This window comes from Sus scrofa, chromosome 15 (genome assembly GCF_000003025.6).
Source record: "Sus scrofa isolate TJ Tabasco breed Duroc chromosome 15, Sscrofa11.1, whole genome shotgun sequence".
NCBI lineage: Eukaryota > Metazoa > Chordata > Mammalia > Artiodactyla > Suidae > Sus > Sus scrofa.
In genome coordinates, this window is record NC_010457.5 from 68,742,510 (window position 1) to 68,762,128 (window position 19,619).

The following is a 19,619-nucleotide window of genomic DNA, read 5'->3' on the forward strand; positions in this document are numbered from 1 at the left end:
AACATTACCTCTTTTCCTTTGAAGATCGTAGCCACGAAAGCTTTTTTTAAATATAAATTCAAAACGTACTAAATTTAAGTTTAATAAAAAGAAAAAATCTTAAAACTTCCCCTTATTTTCAGGAAGCATGTATTTGCCATAGATAAAACGTGGCAGGCGCAAGGCTCTCGTAGCCTAAACACTGGAGACCTGCAAAGTGAATCTAGCGGCTGCACTAGAAGCAGCAACCATGCCTGCGAAGCCTCAGCGACGACCTGGTGCACTGGTCCCACCAAATCCCTACTTCTCCTTGGTATGGTAAATTAGAACTTGATCCCAGTCTCCAACTGTCTTATCTTTTCCGAATGTTTTAAACTTACTGCCTTTGTTCAGCAGAACCACGGGCACGGTGATGACGGTGACGAGCGCAGCTATCCCCAGCAGTCCCAGGAGCACCTTCCACGGTGTCTGCAAGCCGGGCAGATCACTTCCAGTTAGAGCCAGTCGCTTGGCCCCAGTTTGGGTAAGAGGGTCGGGGCCTTGGCTGCACCAAGGCACCGAGCTTTGCCGCCGAGCGCGCACTGGGAGAGGGGCACTGCGTGCTGGGTGGGTTTCCAGCGCGCCAGTCGGAGGCTGCAAGAGCGACTTCCCTTGAACTTTTGGCCTTTGAGCACTTTAATGTTTGCTTTTCTACCCCTGAACGTCAGAAGCCAAGTGTGGGTTCGGGCGGGCGTTTTGCCAGTGGCTTTCCGAGTCCTCCAAGGCTCGGAGCCTGGGTTTTAGCAGAAACCCCGCGGGTCCGAGAGCTAGGTGAGAGTCCCTGGGGCGTCCCTTCACCTGTCAGAGGGTGGCTCTGGTGCTTCCGCCTGGTAAGAGCCCCTAGTTTCGATCCGCCAAGTTTTGGGGCAGTTTGGGGAGAGTTTGTTGAAGAGGCATCTACAACTCCCCCCTGGCGCTCGGGGGTGGGGGTGGGGGCGGGAGGCGCGCTACTCACTCACTCACTCACCTTCATGGTCGGCGTCTCCTCGGAACTGAGCCTTAAGAGCTGGAGCGCAGGCAGAAGTCAGGCGAGCCGCCGGGTCGCGCGTGCAGCTCCGCCGCTCGGGGCGCGCAGTCACTAGGCTTTCCCAAGTTTCGGCCCCGAGTTAAACATTAGTGAGCACCGCGCCGGCAGGGTATAAAGGGCCGCGGGCAGACTGAGGGCGAAGGCGCGCCGGCTCCGGGCACTGTATTCCGGCCGGGGGGCGCCCGAGAGGCACCTCCCCACGGGCAGGGCGGCTGCCCGGCGCGCAGGGCCCAGGGCCCGGGGGACGAGCGGGAGGGGTGTGACAGCCCAAGCTCCGTGTGAGCAGTCCCCTGGCATCCGACGCGGAACTCAGAGGCTGCAGTTGCAGCCCGGGAGACCATGGTCTGCCTTAACTGAAAGGGACTTTTGCGCTCAGATTCTGCGCCCTCTTAGGGGGAGGCAAGGTGAAGGACGGAGTCCAGAGAAGGGACTGGGCTCTGCAAATTCACACAGCTCACTGCTGGCAGCTGAAACTAAAGCCCAGGCCTGTCCTTTGCCAGTAAATGATATGTTGGGGAGTTCTGGGGTGTTTAAAGCTTTTGGAAGGCCAAGAGAAAGAAAAAGATTTTTCACTTGTGGATGGCGCTTAGAGGCTAAGGGTCTGGATTCTTTTTCCGCAGGAGATTTCCGGTTTGTCTTGCACGTTTACCTTCTCATCACGATGCCAAAAATAATAATACCAACACTTATGTTACTTTTCCCCAGGAACTCTCTAAGCATTTTTGTGTTTATTTTACAGGGAGGAAGCCTGAGCACAGGAGGTTAAGTCACTTGGCCAAGTCAAGGCAGCTAGGAAGTCGTGGAGCCTGAATTCAGAGTCCATGTTCTCAACCACTACACCCCATGGCCTTTCATCTTTCAGTCTTGCAAAGAGGATTTGGAAAAAAGCGATAGGTCCCCACGATGCCCTGTAGGTTCCCCTATCATTCCTTTTTTCCTTCTTCATCCATCCCTACATTCTCCCCTTTATTTCACCCATTCTACAAATATTTGAGTGGATACAAAATACCAGACTATCGTCTAGATGCTGGAGGTAGAGAAGTGGGATGACATTGATGACGTTTGTGCACCTGGCACTTTCAGTCTGAAACACATAGGTGAAACTTTGCAGGGAGGGCCCCTCTATGCTTACTTCCCTCTTGTGGATAAGTACTCCTCCTCCCTAAAAGGCCTCTTCAGCCCATTCACTCAGATGCAGAACAAAGCCTTTCTGTCCAAAAAGAGATAGAGGATTAAAAACACAAAGTCCTAGGGGGCAATTAACACATGATTATGAATAAATTCCATTCTCTATCCTTCATCTCCAGTCCAGACAGTGCTTCTGAATGCAGGGATCTTTTCCCCTCTGGCTATAAACAAGTTGCTTATGACACATCCACTCCTCCACACCCACTTCGGAAGCTCAAACCGGAACTCTTCATCCTTTCCATCAGCCTCACCCAGCCCTTCTCTTATCATCTCTGTCGTCATGAAACGTGTCCCCACTCACCAGTTACACAAACTAAAGACTTTAGCCATATCATTTTTCCTTCTTTATTCGCCTGCTGCATTCACTTGACCATCAATCAATTCCTCTCAATTCTGCCTTTATGAGTATTTCTCAAATCCAGCCCTTCCTCCTTCTTCAAGCTGCTGGGGACAGTGAGTCAGTAGAGTTATTGCAGCCTGGCATCTGGAGCTGGGAAGAGAGGCCCTCCAGCAAGGACTGCAGGGAATGGTGCCATACCGGGGGCTCAGTATTGGCCTATGCTCTCCCTGGTTTGTACACTCAGGAATGGAGGAGGGAAGTCCATATGGTTGAGCACATGCTTAACCTCCATACCTGCACCATGACATTATATATTAAGCCACCCCTGGGGAAGTGGGGGGAAGTTGGCTGGCATCCGTGGGGCAGATCATCTTGTTCTCTGGAAAACACAAATATTTGTATTCTGGGAAACACAAATATCTTCACACTCTCCCCACTTCAAGAGATTCTTTCCTAAATCTCCCCACCCTGACCTCTGTGTCACTAGTCTCAATCTTGTTTTTCTCAAGTCCCTAAGGAACCAGCTGGCCAACACATTAGCTACCACCTATGCATCAGTGTAGATGTTATATCAGGATATGTCGCTTTTCGTGCGAAATGGGAAGCAGATATACTCTTCCAAGTTCTGTCTGTCAGGAAGTTTTCCCTTTCCACTATATTTCAGAGTATCCCCGAGAGGGGCTGTAATATAGCCGGCATCCACTTATGACTGGTGCCAGATTACTTTGCATAAAGCTGACTCTTCCCTCCTCAATTTCCTCATCATATGGGGAAACTCCCATGAAGCTATAGGTGTGTGTTGTGGGAGAGACACTGAGTAGTGTGAGAAGTACCAGGGAGTCTAAGTTTATTGCTGATGTGATTTTCTTATGCCATCTGGACCACTTGCATGTTCATTGTGTCTTATAGATACCATTTTCACTTAACTGTGTGATATTGCAGAACACACCCAACTTTATCATTTGGTGGTTCAGGTAACAACAGATTCATTATCATAGCTCAGGTTGTATAGTTGTGGGTTGAACTGGGTCCCCTCCAAAAAAGATATGTTGGAGTCCTAATCCCCAGTGTTTCAAAAAGTGACCTTATTTAGAGAGAGGGTCTTTGTAGAAATCATCAGGTTAAAAGGAAATCATTAGGGTGGGACCTAATCCAATATGAGTGGTGTCCTTATAAGGAGAGAAAATTTGAAAACCGAGCAGACACACCTGGAGAAAAGATGATATGAAAAGATACAGGAAGAAGATAATTATCTATAAGCCAAAGAAAGAGACCTGGAACCCATCCTTCCCTCATAGGTCTCAGAAGGAGCCAGCCTGCTGATCCCTTGATTTTGGTCTTATGGCCTCCAGAACTGTCAGACGATAAAATGCTGTTGTTTAAGCCATCCAGTCTGTGGTACTCCGTTAGTGTAGCGCAATAGATAGCTAATAAATTGGCAAAAGGCATGAATTTGTTCTAAAAACCCTGACTTATCCTCTGTGACTCTCCTACTGGGGACGGCCAGAGACTTTGGCCACCACAGACACTTCTAATAACTATTGTCTGCTAGGTTGTTAATGTCTAAGGATCAGGGCAGTTTGCTCTATAAGCTAGACCTCAGGGGCCCTCTCTTGCTCCAGGTTCCAGTCAAAAGAGACAGCCTATTGAGCAAATAGGCTGGAGAAGCACATCCTGTTGTGGTACATGGTGTCTCAAATGGGGAGTTCCGGCAAATATTGTTCCTCTTTGTGATGGGTATATAAGGTCTAGGTACTTATCTTTCATTTTAGGGAGGATGCCCTGACATGCTCTAGACTTCTGAATACCTTGAAATTGCAAAAACTTTCATGGGATTTGTCCTCTATGCTGTGGTCATATTTGTCTTGCTAAAGCATGTAAAATACTTGTTCCTCCAGTTCCATTTAGCCTAATGTCGCCGATGTAGTGGGCCCCTGTGATGTTCTATGGGATTTCAAGATGATCAAGGTCTTGGGAGACTGTGTTATGATAGAGAGCAAGGGCATGGACATAGCCCTGAAGTAAGATGGTAAAAATACACTGCTGACCCTTCCAGGTGATGGCAAACAATTTGGGATGGTCCTTATTAATTACCGCTCAAGAAAAAGAATAGCATTCTTCAGTTTAATAGCCACAGATAGCAGGCCTGTATTGTTTGATCCAGTAAAGTTACCACACTGGAAATGGCAGCTAATATTGTTCCTTAATCCATCTTTTGCACGGGCTGAACAGGGACATTAAATGAGTATAGGATAGGGAACCAGCACTCTTGCATCTTTCCTGTTCTTTCATAGTGACACCCATCTCTGTACCTGCCAGGGATTCGGTATTACTTTTAGCTTAGCTTGGGGATGTGCAAGGACAGTTGCAGGGGCTTCCACTTAGCCTTTCCTGCCATCCCCTCTCTCTCCATGGGTCAGGGGATAGATGGCCAAGGAATGCAAGCAGACTCTACAAGCTGAAAAAAGAAAGGAAATGAATTCTCGCCTAGAATCTCCAGAAGGAATGTAGCTCTGATTGCACCTGGACTGTGGCCCAGTAGGACTTATATCAGACTTCTGAACTCCCTAGATAGGAGGCAATACATTTGTATTGTTTCAAGCCAACAAATGTAGTCATTTGTTATAACAGTAATAGGAAACAAATATACCACTGGACAACAGTGTTCTTTTAAACAAAACAAAGATGAACATAAACCTTGAGCCAGGATTTAATAACTCCTGGGAGGTCTGGGCATATCCCTTCTTCTCACAGAGCATTTTCAAACTTAGCTGCATGTCACACGTCTTTCTGAGGAGGACTTGGAGGAAGATTTAAGGAATGTACTGGAGTTCCCCTCGTGGCGCAGTGGTTAACGAATCCGACTAGGAACCATGAGGTTGCGGGTTCGGTCCCTGCCCTTGCTCAGTGGGTTAACGATCCGGCGTTGCCGTGAGCTGTGGTGTAGGTTGCAGACGCGGCTCGGATCCCGCGTTGCTGTGGCTCTGGCGTAGGCCGGTGGCTACAGCTCCGATTCAACCCCTAGCCTGGGAACCTCCATATGCCGCCGGAGCAGCCCAAGAAATAGCAAAAAGGAGTCCGTCGGCGCAGTGTAACGAATCCGATAGAACATGAGGGCGGGTCCCTGCCTGCTCAGTGGTTAACGATCCGGCGTGCGTGAGCTGTGGTGTAGGTGCAGACGCGGCTCGGATCCTGCGTTGCTGGCTCTGGGTAGCGGGACTACAGCTCCGATTAGACCCACTGGAACCCATATGCCGGGAGGCCAAAAAATAGAAAAAAAAAAAAAAAAAAAAAAAAAAAAAAAAAAAAAAAAAAAAAAAAAAGCAAAAAAAAAAAAAAAAAAAAAAAAGGAATGTACTAAGGGAGTATGGCAGGATCTGGCCTCCATTTCAAACAAGGCATTCTGGGTCTATGAACTGATTTGAGCCTGGAAGTGATGAAAAGCCATGAATTTATATTATGGCAACTTAAGTGAGATTTCTGCCCTAGTTGTAGAATTTTTTTGAAGGCTGAAGTCTAGCCACAGTTTAGAATCCTGCCCACATATTTGATTCTTAAGCACCCCATGATCAATGAACCACTGCATTGCAGCTTAAGCATTTTGATTACCATGTTATTACTGTCTTTGTTGATGGTAATAGCCTCTTTTAAGAAACTGAGGAGTTCCTGTCGTGGTGCAGTGGTTAACGAAATCGACTAGGAACCATGAGGTTGCGGGTTCAGTCCCTGGCCTTGCTCAGTGGGTTAAGGATCCGGCATTGCCATGAACTGTGGTGTAGGTTGCAGACACGGCTTGGATCCTGCATTGCTGTGGCTCTGGCATAGGCCAGCAGCTACAGCTCTGCTTCGACCCCTAGCCTGGGAATCTCCATATGCCATGGGAGTGGCCCTAGAAAAGGCAAAAAGACAAAAAAAAAAAAAAAAAGAACCTGAGTCTTGGAAGTGGGGTCACCTAGAGTGAGCTGTTGCCCTGGAAGGATGTAGCCAATGCCAGATTGCAGCACAAAGCAGGTAAAAAGCAGAAGGAATAAATACTCTGGTATCTCTCCCCAGTTCTCTATGTGATATTGCTGGTAACTCCCATTGGCTAAACCAAACAAAGGAGTCTGGATAATAGAGGATGTTATCTGCAGGAGTCAGCCTCCTGAGGCACTGGGCAGGGAAGACGAGGGTGAAGGATGGATGGGAGAGCCCAGATGAAAAAGAACCAAGTAAATAGCCCAACATCATTATAGTACATATTATTTGAGAACTTGTCTCCCTGTAAATATTGGAAATGTTTCATTTATTCGTTTTTTTTTTTCTTTTTATGGCCACATCCACAGTGTATGGAAGTTCCCTAGGCCAGTGATTGAATCTGAACCATAGCTGTGGCAATGCCAAATCCTTAACCCACTGCACTGGGTGGAGTTGAAACCATACCTCTACAGGGGGCAGTCAGATGCTTAACCCACTTCACCACATCGGGAACTCTTCCATTTATTCTTTTATCTTTCCCTCCATCCTTCTTCTCCTGTACCTAGTAAAAAGACTAGTAGTCAATGTGTTAGTTGAATAAATGAAAAACTTAAATCAAGTGAAAAAAAATAACATCAGATCTTTCTCTGCATTCTTGGAAGTAAGGAAAAATGGGATCTCACATGTGGAAAGAAAGGAGAGAGGGGAGATGGTAGGGCTAGGGGTGGTGGTAAAGGAGCTAAAGAGATCTCACTTCTTACCCTCTGTTCTGTAAGATAAGTGAAGAAATTACAAATGCATCCATCCCTTTGCCCAGTGGATACCTTGCCCTCCACTTAATCGGGGAAATCCCATCTGTGTGGGGATGACTTCTTTTTGTGTGTGCCCTTTGGAGCCCAGATCAAAAGTCACTCCTAGGTTGCCTTCAATAATAAACTCTGTTTCTGTCCAGTTTCCTGTTTTCCCTACTAAGCTTAGTTTGGAAGATTATTCTGCTTGTGTTATTTACAATAAAATTAATTTTTACTGAGAGATGCATAGATGATAGCTAGCTAGCTGGATAATCCTATGGATTTAGATGTATGGGAAGAAGACATTTCAGGCCAGAGAAATAACTGCACACCAATAACTACACACACTTCTTGGAAAGAGCAAGCTGGAGATCTTTAAGGAATATCCATTAATTTATTTTTACCAGGATATAGACTACTAAGAAATAAAAGCTGGTCCTGGACTTAAATTCAATGTTTAAATTCAGTCTTAAATTCAATATTCATTCTGTACTAGGGAGCCACTGAAAGTTTTTGCTAAGGAAAGGAACACAATCAGATTTGAACTTTAGCTATAAGAAGCAGACAATAGCATGGGCTGGATAATTGAGAAATGGAAGAACTAGAGGTAGAATGAGAATCAAACTTGTTGTGAAATTAAATAGGCAGGTGCTTATCTGCACCCAGCTTGTCATAAAAGAATTTAAATCACACTGATTTGTTTTTGTTTACATACAGTTCTCCAAAAATTGTTTCCTAGCTATAGCTTGGAATGTTTTTCTTGCCCCAATTACCAGTAATACCAAATAAGAAGTTCTTCTTACACTCAATACTCAATAAAATTCTCTTGCTATCTGTCAAAACAGACATTAGCCAAAGAGAGAGGGGGTTTTTGTGCTCTTCTTGGATTGGTGTTCTTTGGATATTCTGTGGGTTTTTAAAATTTAAATAATTTGTTATATTAGCCAATGACTTAAGAAATACTTGTATGACTTTATAAGAAAATGTGTTGAAGATCCTTGGAGACAGATTCTCACATAATGGCTTTGGCTATGATGACATCTCCTTTTTAGTGTTTTCCAAGCTGTAAACATAAGGCGAAGTGATGGTGGTGGTGTATGTGTATGAGATTGGGCAATGGTTTGCTCTAATTTAAGGAAAGAAAGAGCAAGGACCAGTAGAACAAGGTTAGGGGTGACAAACTAAACTGAGTGATCTAATTTGTTGTGGGAGGGACTACCTATTCTCTTTTGAGTGGTAGATCACACAATCACAAAATTATATGTAAAAAGGCCTTCAGATTCCTTGGTATTTTATTAACAATAATAAGAGGCGGGAAAGAGTTCATGTTTCGTATTGTACTAGAGTAAAAAAAATATGTCTGTCATTTTTTTTTAAATTGTGGTAAAATATAAATAATTAAAATTTACTTCCCTAACCAATTTTTTTTTTTCTTTTTTCGACTGCGCTCAGAGCATATGGAAGTTCCTGGGCCAGTGATCAAATCCAAACCACAGCTGAGACCTATGCCACAGCTGTGACAAATCTGGATTCTTAAGCCACTGCGCCACAGTGGGAACTCTCCATCTTGACCATTTTTAAGTTAGTCATTTCTTTTTGTTTGTTTGTTTGTTTGTTTTTAGAGCTGTACCCATGACATATGGAAGTTCTTAGAAGAGGGGTCGAATTGGAGCTAAAGCTGCCAGCCTGCCTATACCACAGCCACAGTTACATAGGATCTGAGCCACATCTGCGACCTACACCACAGCTCACCACAACGCTGGATCCTTAACCCACTGAGCAAGAACAGGGATTGAACCCAAGTCCTAATAGACACTAGTCAGGTTCATTACCACTGAGCCAGAACAGGAACTCCACAGTCATTTCTTTTTTAACCAGAATAGTCCAATGTTTGTAATATAATTTTAGCAGATTAAACATACAGCTTAAAATTATTTATGTAAGATTCCTTTTTCTTGACAAGATGATGGAGTAAAACTTGACTGCTCTCACTTTTTGGACTAGCATCTCTTTTCTGGGGCTTGATTTTCTCTCTTTCTAAAAAATCTTTTTTAAGGCCATAACTGAAGCATCTGGATGTTCCCCAGGTTCCCAGGCTAGGGGTTGAATTAGAGCTGCAGCTGCAGCCTACACCACAGCCATGGCAACACCAGATCCTTAACCCACTGAGTGAGGCCAAGATCTAACCTGAATCCTCACAGAGAAAATGCTGGATCCTTAACCCACTGAGACACAAAGAAAACTCCTGAATTTCTCTTCTTAAATGTGATAGAGGTTGGGAAAAAAAATGACTACATGGGAATTGGATCTTTTTAGTGATATTACCTGGGGGTCTTTGCTGTGGTTGTACCCAGAGAACTTCATTCTGGTCATATCCCTCATGCTTTGAGAAAAGGGACAATAGTTGTAGTATTTCCAACAGAAAGTAAACCAACTGGGAAGAAGTGTGTAGAGCCAGAAATTATAAGGCAAATGCAGTCCAAGAGGGATAGTCAGGTGCTATTTAGCTCCCTGGCTGAAAAAGCATAGTTTTAGATCTATCTAGGCTCTAGAGCATGTTTCTCAAACTTTTTATTTCCTTATTTTCTCCCCCACTTCCCTCACTTCTATTTTAGATGTTTTTCCAAATCCCCCCCATTCAACTTAAATACCACAGATATACTGTATGTCTGTTTATGTATTATATGAACTATGTAAATCAATGCTTCATATGTCAAAATAATAAATTGTTTTGCCCCCAAGAACCACTCCAGAGGAGGCGATATTGCCTTCACTGAGAATGCATGCTCTAGTTACCCTGGTTCCAATGTGAACGTAAACGTGGCAATTACTGTGGGTTGAAAGAATGCCATTACTCTTTCAGAGCACTAGTTCCAACATATGATAGAAATACTGTGTTCATTCTGGGAAAGCTAACCTCTAAATCTCAATGCTGAGAGATTGAATTTGCAAACAGACAATGGCCAGACCATATATGACAATTGGATTCTGATTCTCACAACTCTACACCAATCTGCCCAAAGTGGTCAAGACTTGACCATGACTGCCATCTTACCTATTTTTACCCTTGTTTCCAACCCAGAACCAACAAGAAAAAGATTAATATGCTCTTCAATCCAATCTTGTAAGATTCTTCTCTTCTATTAGGCTGCCTCCTGTTCCCTCATGCCAATAATTTCAAATCTGGGCATACTGGAAGCCCCTATCTCTTTTCACTGTAAAGCACTCTCACTCCCCTGCCAGCCTTTAGGTCTAAATGCCAGGTCATGGTGGCTGACTCCTTTGATATTTCAAGCTCTGAAAAAATAGCCTTTGTTTGTTCTCATTTGTGTGACCTTTGTTTAATTGCATGATACAGAATGAGGATGAGACCATGGAAGACTTTACATGTTTAAAATGACACCATAGATGATAATTCACTTCTCCATTCCAGTGTTTCAGTAGCATGCATGGCCATGCATTGTTTTCTGTTTTCTTCAACCACTCCAAAGACTGTTACAACATTTTTTAGCTTGTCCTTTATCAGTCATACTATTTAAATAATTCAAATGACGTGTCTGCATTTTTTCGGTCATTTGACTACAGCAGTTATAGCATTCAAATATGCCTGAAAGTACAGGCAGTTGCCAAAAGAACTAGAAAGGTCATTCAATAGGAGTCTTATAAGGATACTGTTACTGAGTTTCTCAATACTTACATGTTAACTTTGATTTTGATATGGCCCAAAAGAAGGCTCAGTGCTCAAGTGACTACTTCTTGGGGATTTCATTACAAATATTTGTCTTTAGAGTTATAACTTTCTGTCACATCTGCCAGTGTTTTAGCATTAATATGCTGGCAGATAAACTAAAAAAGATTTCAGAATTAACGGAAAGATGAATTGTGAATTTGATTAGAAGACTGATTCTAAATCAGGTCATAGGGTTATTAGTAACAATGCAAACATTACCCAGAGTCTTTTGGTAGAAACTAGGTTATGGCCACGAATATTGAGAAGAAAACTTAATCAGAGGCTCCTCAATTGGGTTACTTAGGATTCTGGCTTCTATCAATGGAAGACCAAAAAATTTCAATATGTCAAATCTATTATGTAAAATATGATATATATTTTAGATTTTTATTTTATTTTTAAAATTTGTTTTCTTGTTGACTTCTAATTTAATTTTGTTATGGTCAGAAAACAAGACCTATTTTATGTCCTTGTATGTGGTGTATTTTGGTGACTATATAATGGAAACTGAAAAAAAAAATGGATAGTCTCCAGTTTGTGAATATATTGCTCTAAAAATGTCAACTAAATCAAGGATTTTCCAATCTTCTTCAGATCTTTTAGATACTTTTTGTAATTTAATTTAACTTAATTTTTTTAGGGCTGCACCTGAAGCATATGGAGATTCCCAGGCTAGGGGTCGAATTAGAGCTGTAGCTGCCGGCCTACACCACATCCACAGCAACATGGGATCTGAGCCATGTCTGCAACCTACACCCTAGCTCATAGTAACACCCAATCCTCAACCCACTGAGCAAGGCCAGGGATTGAACCTGCATCCTCATGTATACTAGTCTATTAACCACTAAGCCACAAACTGGGAACTCTGTAATTTTATTAATTGGATGCTAAAATAGTCTTCTACAGATTTTTTAAAAATATTTTGACTGCAACTAATTTATTTATATTGAGCTCGAATTCAATCAAGGTTGTACTTCTTGAGATGCTGCTTCACCAGGCAGTGCACTGGGAACATCACAGTGAACAAGTCAGGTCCAACGGAAGGATCACAATGTTTACAAACATTTTGCTAATCCATCCAAGATCGCTAGCAAAACCCAGGACAAAACGTCAGAGATGATTAGGCTTTCCTGGCCCCCAAAAGCATTTTTGGGGAGAGACTCATGGAGGAGATTAGACCTCCCCCTCACCCCCGGGGCCATATGAAAGTTCTGGGCTATGGATCTGATGTTTAGAGTTTGGTAATCTGTCCTCTTGGCTTCTTCCTGTAGGTGCCCTTCCTTGTTTTCCCTCCCAGGTCTTGCTGCCTCTTTCATTGTCTCTTCTGTGCCACAGGATCCTTTCTGGATTATCTCTTTCAAATCAGTCCCCTCAAGTGAAGGACCTGCCTCTCCACACCCTTCTCCTGTCTCAAATTCCATTTATTCTGTGAACAGCTTTGACTGGATGTTGACAGAGTTAACATATACATTTTATCAGGATTTTTGAGGCCAGAGGCCTTTTCCTGATTCTTTAAAATTTTGTCAAATACATCCTGCGCAGACCTCTGTCATTTCCCTTTCCATGGATGAAATAAAAATTTGTATATTAAGACGAGTTAAGGAAAGTTTAAACATTTTTTTTCTCTGCCTTTTGGCCACCTCTCTCCCCTCTGCTATGCATTTGATATATCTGCATTATGCATCAACTACAGTTCCCCATCGGCAGAAAATACCTGCTTGACCATTTTTCTAGCATCGATAACTCCCTAGGAAACAAACTTCTTAATCTTGTAAGAGGCCATAATGACACATGACACTGACTTTGTACTGCCCTTTAATGAACAGCCCTCTGTCTCAAAACTGCTTTGACCTCCAACGGGAGGAATAGTTCTCAGAGCTTTCTGAGAGGCTGTTCCTGGGTTATAATCTTCAATTTGGCTCAAGTAAAATTTTCTATGCTTTCTTAGATCGACTGATTAAATTTATTCATTGATGTCATATTATATTAAAATGATCTCTTGGAGTTCCCATCGCGGCTCAGTGGTAACGAACCTGAATAGTATCTATGAGGACAGGGGTTTGATCCCTGGCTTTGCTTGGTGGGTTAATGATCCGGCATTGCTGTGAGCTGTGGTGAAGGCTGGCGGCTGCAGCTCCAATTCGACCCCCAGCCTGGGAACCTACATATGCCGCGGTGCAACCCTAAAAATACAAAAAATAATCTGACTTTTTTCTTTACCCTGCTTTCACTGTGGCAGATGTGTGTTGTTAATATTTGTATTTCCAGAAACTACAGCAGTGTTGGGCTTGGGTGAACTCAGCAAAGTACCCAGCTATGAACACAGAAACACTGGCTTCTTCCAGCCAGTCTACATACCACCTAGAAAGCAGCATGCAGAGGAGAAAATAGCAAAGAGCAAAGATTTTAAAGTCAAACAAGGCTGAGTCTCTCCTCCAATTACTGTATGCCCATGGGCCTTTTTTATTTTTTTTAAAGCTACTTTACAGAGTTGTGGAGATCTAATGAGATAATAACTGAGTAATCTTGGCTGCTCCCTGAAACTTTCAAGTTTATCTACATGCTGATGATTCCTCCATGGATGTCTTTAGTTGGAATCTCTCTGCTAGATGTCCTGAGCTGGATGACTCAGAGGCCTATCAAGTGCAATTTAGCCAAGAGTAAGTTAATTGTTAATTATTGCTGACACACTACCCCCACTCACTGCCGACCCCCAACAAAGTTCATTGTTTGCCTCCTCCCCACCCCCTGCTGCAGTGAGAGCTATCACCACCCCACCTCATTGCCCAAGCCAGAAACCTAGGATCCTCCTGGCTCCTTACCCCACACACAGACCTCCTTAGTGTCTCTTGTATTTGTCCATATCCCTCTAAGCTCCCTTCATCATTTTGAGGCCTTCCTCTCTCTCCTAGTTCAACGCAGCCCACTAGCCTCCTCTGGCCTCTTGTCTTGTAATTTCACTCCATTGTAGCTTCTGATACTTTCCTGTTTAAAATTAGTGGCTTCTCCTGCTGTAGGATAAAATCCAAATTCCTTCATGGGAGCTGGTCTCTGCTTGACCTTCCCTCTTACTTCTGCTCCCCAACCTGCCACCTATACTAAGAGACTTGGCATTTCTAAGCCTTGCTGTTTTCTCTTTTCAGGATCTTCAAACACAATGCTCCCTTTGCCTGGTGTTCCATTTCCCTTGTTTTTCATGTGGCTAAATCCCAGTCAACCTTCTGGACTCCAATGCCATCTCCTTTCATAAGCCTTGTCCACCCCTCTGGGAGAGGTGCCTGTCTCTGGGCTCCCAGAGAGTCTTGTGCCTCACCAGTTTTTAAAGAAGCACTCGTCACTCTGTAATGTAATTATCTAATGTAATAAATAGCTAAGATTTATGAGCTCTATGTTATGTGCTGGACATTTTTTTAAGTTCTAGTATGGCCTCATTTAATCTTCATAACAATCCAATGCAATAGGTACTGTTGTCATCCTTACTTTGAAGATGAGGAAGTAGAGACACAGAGAAGAAAATATTCCTCCCAGTATTTTACAGCCAGCATTTGAACCAAGAAGTCTGACTCCAGAATCCATAGATTATCCACTCTGCATTTTTGTATCTAGTAATCTCCAAGGATTTTTGTCTGTGTTGTTCACTGATGTACTCCCAGGGCTTAGAGTAAAGTCTGGCATGTAACAGTCACTCACAAAGTGTTTCCTGGTTCACAGAAGGAGTAAAGGCTAATTCATTTGTGTTTCTTGCTTCTGAAGGGCTAGGGACTGGGTTTTATTCTGTGCATTCCCATCAGCTGGCCTGGTCCCTAGCACCTAATAAAATCTGTAAAATTTTCTCTTTGCGTGGGTTCACTGACACTCTGAGTTCCTCGATTCCTTTTCTCCTCTGAGCTTTTTGTGAGACCTTGCATCTACCCTGCCACACCATAGCACACTTTGCTGCATGGCAATTTTCAGCATGTCAGAAAAAAATCTGGTCAGCTGCTGCTTGACAGCTGGAAAAACAGAGCTACACAGGAGCCAAACCACTTTGTATCTTGGGGAAGCAGGGAGGAGAACCTCCTGCCTCCTGTGGGTACGTGGGTGGAGGGCTGAATCATTGAGTTCTTGGAATTTCCTGGAAAAATATAACTCAAAGGAATATTACACAACATGGAGAAATAGGAGAGAATAAGCAGAGACATAGAAATATTTCAATGTTGAAAAATATGATCTACGAGGCTAAAAATAGTTGCAATCAATTTGGGGGAGAAGAAAGCTGGGGTCAGAGTTCCAATGCCCTGAGAACCGTGCATGACTGAGCTCCAATCTGCAGGCTGCTGAGCAGATGTTCCCAGGCCTCATGGAGGAGAGGAGCATGAAACAGCCCTAGACTAACTTCAGAGAGGCTGAGACAGGGGGAAAGGGACAACTTTACTAGAGAAATGACAGCCTGAGCTTCTTTGAAGCATTATAAACAATATCCCCTAGTTCTATGTGACACCATCCTGACCCCCACCAAATAATGGTGACAAATAATGATGGTATTTCCTGGAAAGTAGGTGTATTTTGCATTTTTCTCCCTAAATGAGCACTTTAAAACTCCGCTAGATTTTTAAAATGCATTGCAGAATTTCCCTAGAAACTTTGAAAACTTTAGGTGAGATGGGGGTAGGGAACAGGTCAGATTCTCCTGATCATGCCACCTAAAGATAATCAAACTGTTCTCATGCCTAAATCTCTGATTCTTAGGTGGTTATTATTTGAGAGAATAGTTGATGTAGTAAGAGCATGGGCCAGGGCTTACACAGGCTATGCCTCATCATCTTTTTTTTTAGCTATGCCAGAGGATGTGGAAATTCCTAGGCCAGTGTATTGTAAGGATTAAAGAGGTATAGAAAGTAGAGAACACACTTAGGAAAGGGCATGTGGTAGAATCCACAAATGGGAGTGTGTTTATCTTTAGTATTATATTTTGCTAGCATTATTTGCTTAATTTTTCAGCTAAGATTTTTGAGATGTTACCTCAGCATGAGAAAAACTGACTAAGGTAGATCCTGAAGTCAGAGGAGGTTATGATTAGAATGAAGACACTCAGTTGGTTTCCCAGATGGGAAAAGGGATGCAATTTGCTCCATAGCCAGTGTGTGGGCTATTGAGAAGGGAGAGGCTGTAAGTATATTATGATAATGAATGCCCTGCTGGAAAAGGTAAATTGTATGAGAAGATGGATTTTCTAATTCTTTCGTGTATTGTTCATCATTGCCTGAGAAGAGTGTGCACACTATGGGCAGGGACCTTGTCTTCTAATTTGAATTTATAACCTTTATTTTTCTTTCTTGGAGTTTTCAGGAAGTAAGAAGGCACAGATGGATAAACCAAACCCGGAAATTCAAGTTACTTGTATTGCTAAACAAGTGTAGAGTTTCATATAAATACAATTCAAAAAATATATATTTGGCAAGAATTTTATATGATTGTCAAAGATTTATTTCCACTCAATGATTTTGCACAACACCTAACCACAGACAGGGCAAAATATAACAACCCTTAACCCTGCAGAGACCTCTACCTGGCAGGTGGCATCTCCTTCCTGGATCTCAGAGGTTCCAGGATGTGGTGTGCCTGCTGCTGTACCCCTGAGGTCCTGCTGTCCTTTCCAGACCTGGCAGCTGCTTTGAGAGAGGCGTGGCCAAGGCATTCTCACTTTTAAAGAGAGTGAAATAAAACAACCTGGACAAACCAGCTTCTCTGATTAAAGTACATGTTTTCCCAAGAATAGCCTCTGTTCTTTCCTATACTACTGTATTGAAGGCATTGCTGGTGGACAGTTTGCAGTAGCTTTCTCCTCTTTATTGTTTTAAAAGTCACTGACTAGTAAAAGATCAGTTATGTTTAGCAATTGTCCTTTGAAGTTTCAGTCAAACACAGCATTTGCTGTAAAACAAAGCAGTCATTATTTTAGTGAAATTCATAAAGTTAAACATACACAGGCTCAGATTTCTGGACCTCTCTTCTACCCAGTTTTCTCTGTGGGTAGTTGATCCTTATGCATGGGTGAACTCCTTTTAGCAGGTGGTTAATGAGCTATATGCTATATGGGTATGACTTAATAAACATTCACTTCATGGTTGGGTGACAATTGCTAATTCCATGTGATAATGAAAAAGAGTAAGAAAACAAGTATGGAAAGATTAGATTTGAACCATAGAAACTACTGTTCCTTGACCATTTTTGACCTATGTAACTATGCTTTCACATAGTTCAGCTTAAAATGTCCAACATTTATTCATAAAACAATACATTGTATCTTATGTCCAAAGTAAAATTGACATTTTAATAGTAACACAGTATACTTAAGAAAAGGTCAAAAATTGTTGTAAGTACAGCTGCAAAATTGGAACATGATACCATATCCCAAATGATAATAAACTAGTAACTGATGAAAGAAGATACAATTATGTTATTTTTATACCCAGCAATTAAAAAGGAACCTTATAATTATAAAAATATATTACTTTACTGTAAACCCCGAAGTCAATAGCATTTTGTGAAACAATTCTTTATTGTGTTCTTTGAGTCAGACATGAATAGTGTTAAGGAGGTTTGGGAAATATTTCTTTCTCTCTCTAAAGACTGGATTTTTTTATTTTTAAATGCTTTTATTTTTTTTAAACTACTCTCTGCCTGAATACAATGTGTTAACACATAACATTAGTCAAATATGATAAAAATTTTAATGAACTGCTACAGTGAAAATTTCAAGAAATTTATGAAACATTTTGGGGTTGAAAATACTGACTAAAGTTCAAAAGTAAACCCCTCCTTTATATTTCAGTCCCAGTATGGTAAAAATTCATCCCTCGGAATTATACAAAAGAGCTAATGCTCTTCTTTAGTTTATGTGCATTGAATAGATAGTCTTAATGAAGGAGATAATGAGTGTCTGATGGCGTGGTATGGCATAAACATAAGGAAGAAACTAACAGGCTCAGTAATCATAGAGTAACTTTTTTTATATGGAGAGCAAGAAAATGTTTCAAAATCATAGAATGACTGTATCTTGGCTAGAGAGGAAAGAATTACTTCTCTCTTAGTATAAGAATTTAGATTAGGACCTCTAGCCCCTTCACTGATAAACACCTTAAAATGCTTAAGTCCTTCATTATTAGAGATTTCTCCTTGCAGTTTAAGACTTTATTTTTTTTGGAGGGGGCACACCCATGGCATGTGAAATTTCCTGGGCCAGGGACTGAGGCTGTGCCACCACAGTGACAATGCCAGATCCTTAACTTGCTGAGCCACCAGGGAACTCCAAGGATTTTGAATGGAAGAGCTATACTTTATTTATTTATGTCTATTTATGGCTGCACCCACAGCATATGGAAGTTCCCAGGCTAGAGGTCAAATCAGAGCTGTAGCTGCCAGCCTACGCCACAGCCACAGCAATGCCAGATCCGAGCCACGTCTGCAACCTACACCACAGCTCATGGAAAGCCGGCCAGATCTTAACCCACTGAGTCGGGCCAGGGATCGAATCTGTGTCCTCATGGATACTAGTCTGGTTTGTTACCATTGAACCACAATGGGCATTCCCCAAAGAGTGCATAAGAAATCTCCACTTTCATCATTGGAGAGTGTTCATTATTTCCCATGGAGTCCCATGTGATGGGACTTGACCTGCATTAATTGTTTTACTGCTTTCTTCTCCATGTTCCTGAAACTTTACAAACCTTCATGGACAGCCATAAGTTGCTCTCCTTCCTTCACCTCCAATCCCCAGACTCTAGCCTTCTCAATTCCCAGTCCTCAGAAGCACTTCGGAGCACAGGCCACCACCCTTTTCTTAGTGGCCCCCAGACTCCAGGCTCCTTGTCCTCTGTCCCTAACCCCTCCATCTGCTCTCTAAACTCTGCTTGGGGATATTGTCCTCAAATGCAAAAGTGGTCTCTTCATTTCTAATCCTTTGACTATATCTACAAATTTTTTTTTTGTTACATTGTCTCTCTTCCCCTTCATCCCTGCCACCTTCTCAAGGTGGCCTTGTTCTTCATTCCAGGCCTTTGGTCATTCAGCACCTTTTCTAGGAACTCTCTCCCCAGCAGCATCCCCGATTTCCTGCACCAGGGTAGTAATCTCTTCTTGTTTGTTAAGTCTCTGCTTAGATGTTGCTTTCTCCAAGTTACCTTCCCAGAGCCCTCAAATCTGAATCCCCTTCATACCTCTGCTTCTCTCTCCCTGAAGCAGTGACCACACTATATTACCACTGCTTTTCTGCTTTTCTGTGGTCTGCAAGCTCCTTGAGGGCAGTTTACCTCGTCTGTCTTGTTCACCATTGTATGCCCAGGGCCTAGCACAGTGTCAGGCTCAAAGTAGACCCTCAATGTAGGCTTATTGGATGAATAAATGAAGCAGACAGACAGACAGACAGATTCTCATGGTGCTTTGGGCAGAGCCCCCTATCTTTGAAGGGCTCATAGTCTTAAAGACTGTGCAGAATAATAAGAAAAACATGCTTTTTTTTTTTTTTTTTTGTCTTTTGTCTTTTTGTTGTTGTTGTTGTTGTTGTTGTTGCTGTTGTTGTTGTTGTTG

At 42.5% G+C, this 19,619-nt stretch overlaps 1 protein-coding gene and 1 long non-coding RNA gene across 3 annotated transcripts in view; one reads left to right on the forward strand and one right to left on the reverse strand.

The window, feature by feature from the left end:
- The window catches only part of DPP4 (dipeptidyl-peptidase 4), a gene marked incomplete at its 5' end in the record, with an annotated part of 81,198 nt that extends 80,746 nt beyond the window's left edge, over window positions 1–452 (reverse strand). The window contains 1 exon segment of the mRNA NM_214257.1: window positions 360–452. Coding sequence (NP_999422.1) covers window positions 360–452 — 93 coding nt within the window.
- Window positions 378–14,865, forward strand: LOC110257119. Of its 2 annotated transcripts, XR_002339357.1 has the most exons (4): window positions 378–502; window positions 1,785–1,955; window positions 13,530–13,711; window positions 14,195–14,865. It is a non-coding gene; the product is annotated as an uncharacterized LOC110257119 (long non-coding RNA). The 2 variants fall into 2 exon arrangements; XR_002339358.1 differs by lacking the exons at window positions 13,530–13,711; window positions 14,195–14,865 and having other exon boundaries at window positions 1,785–2,944.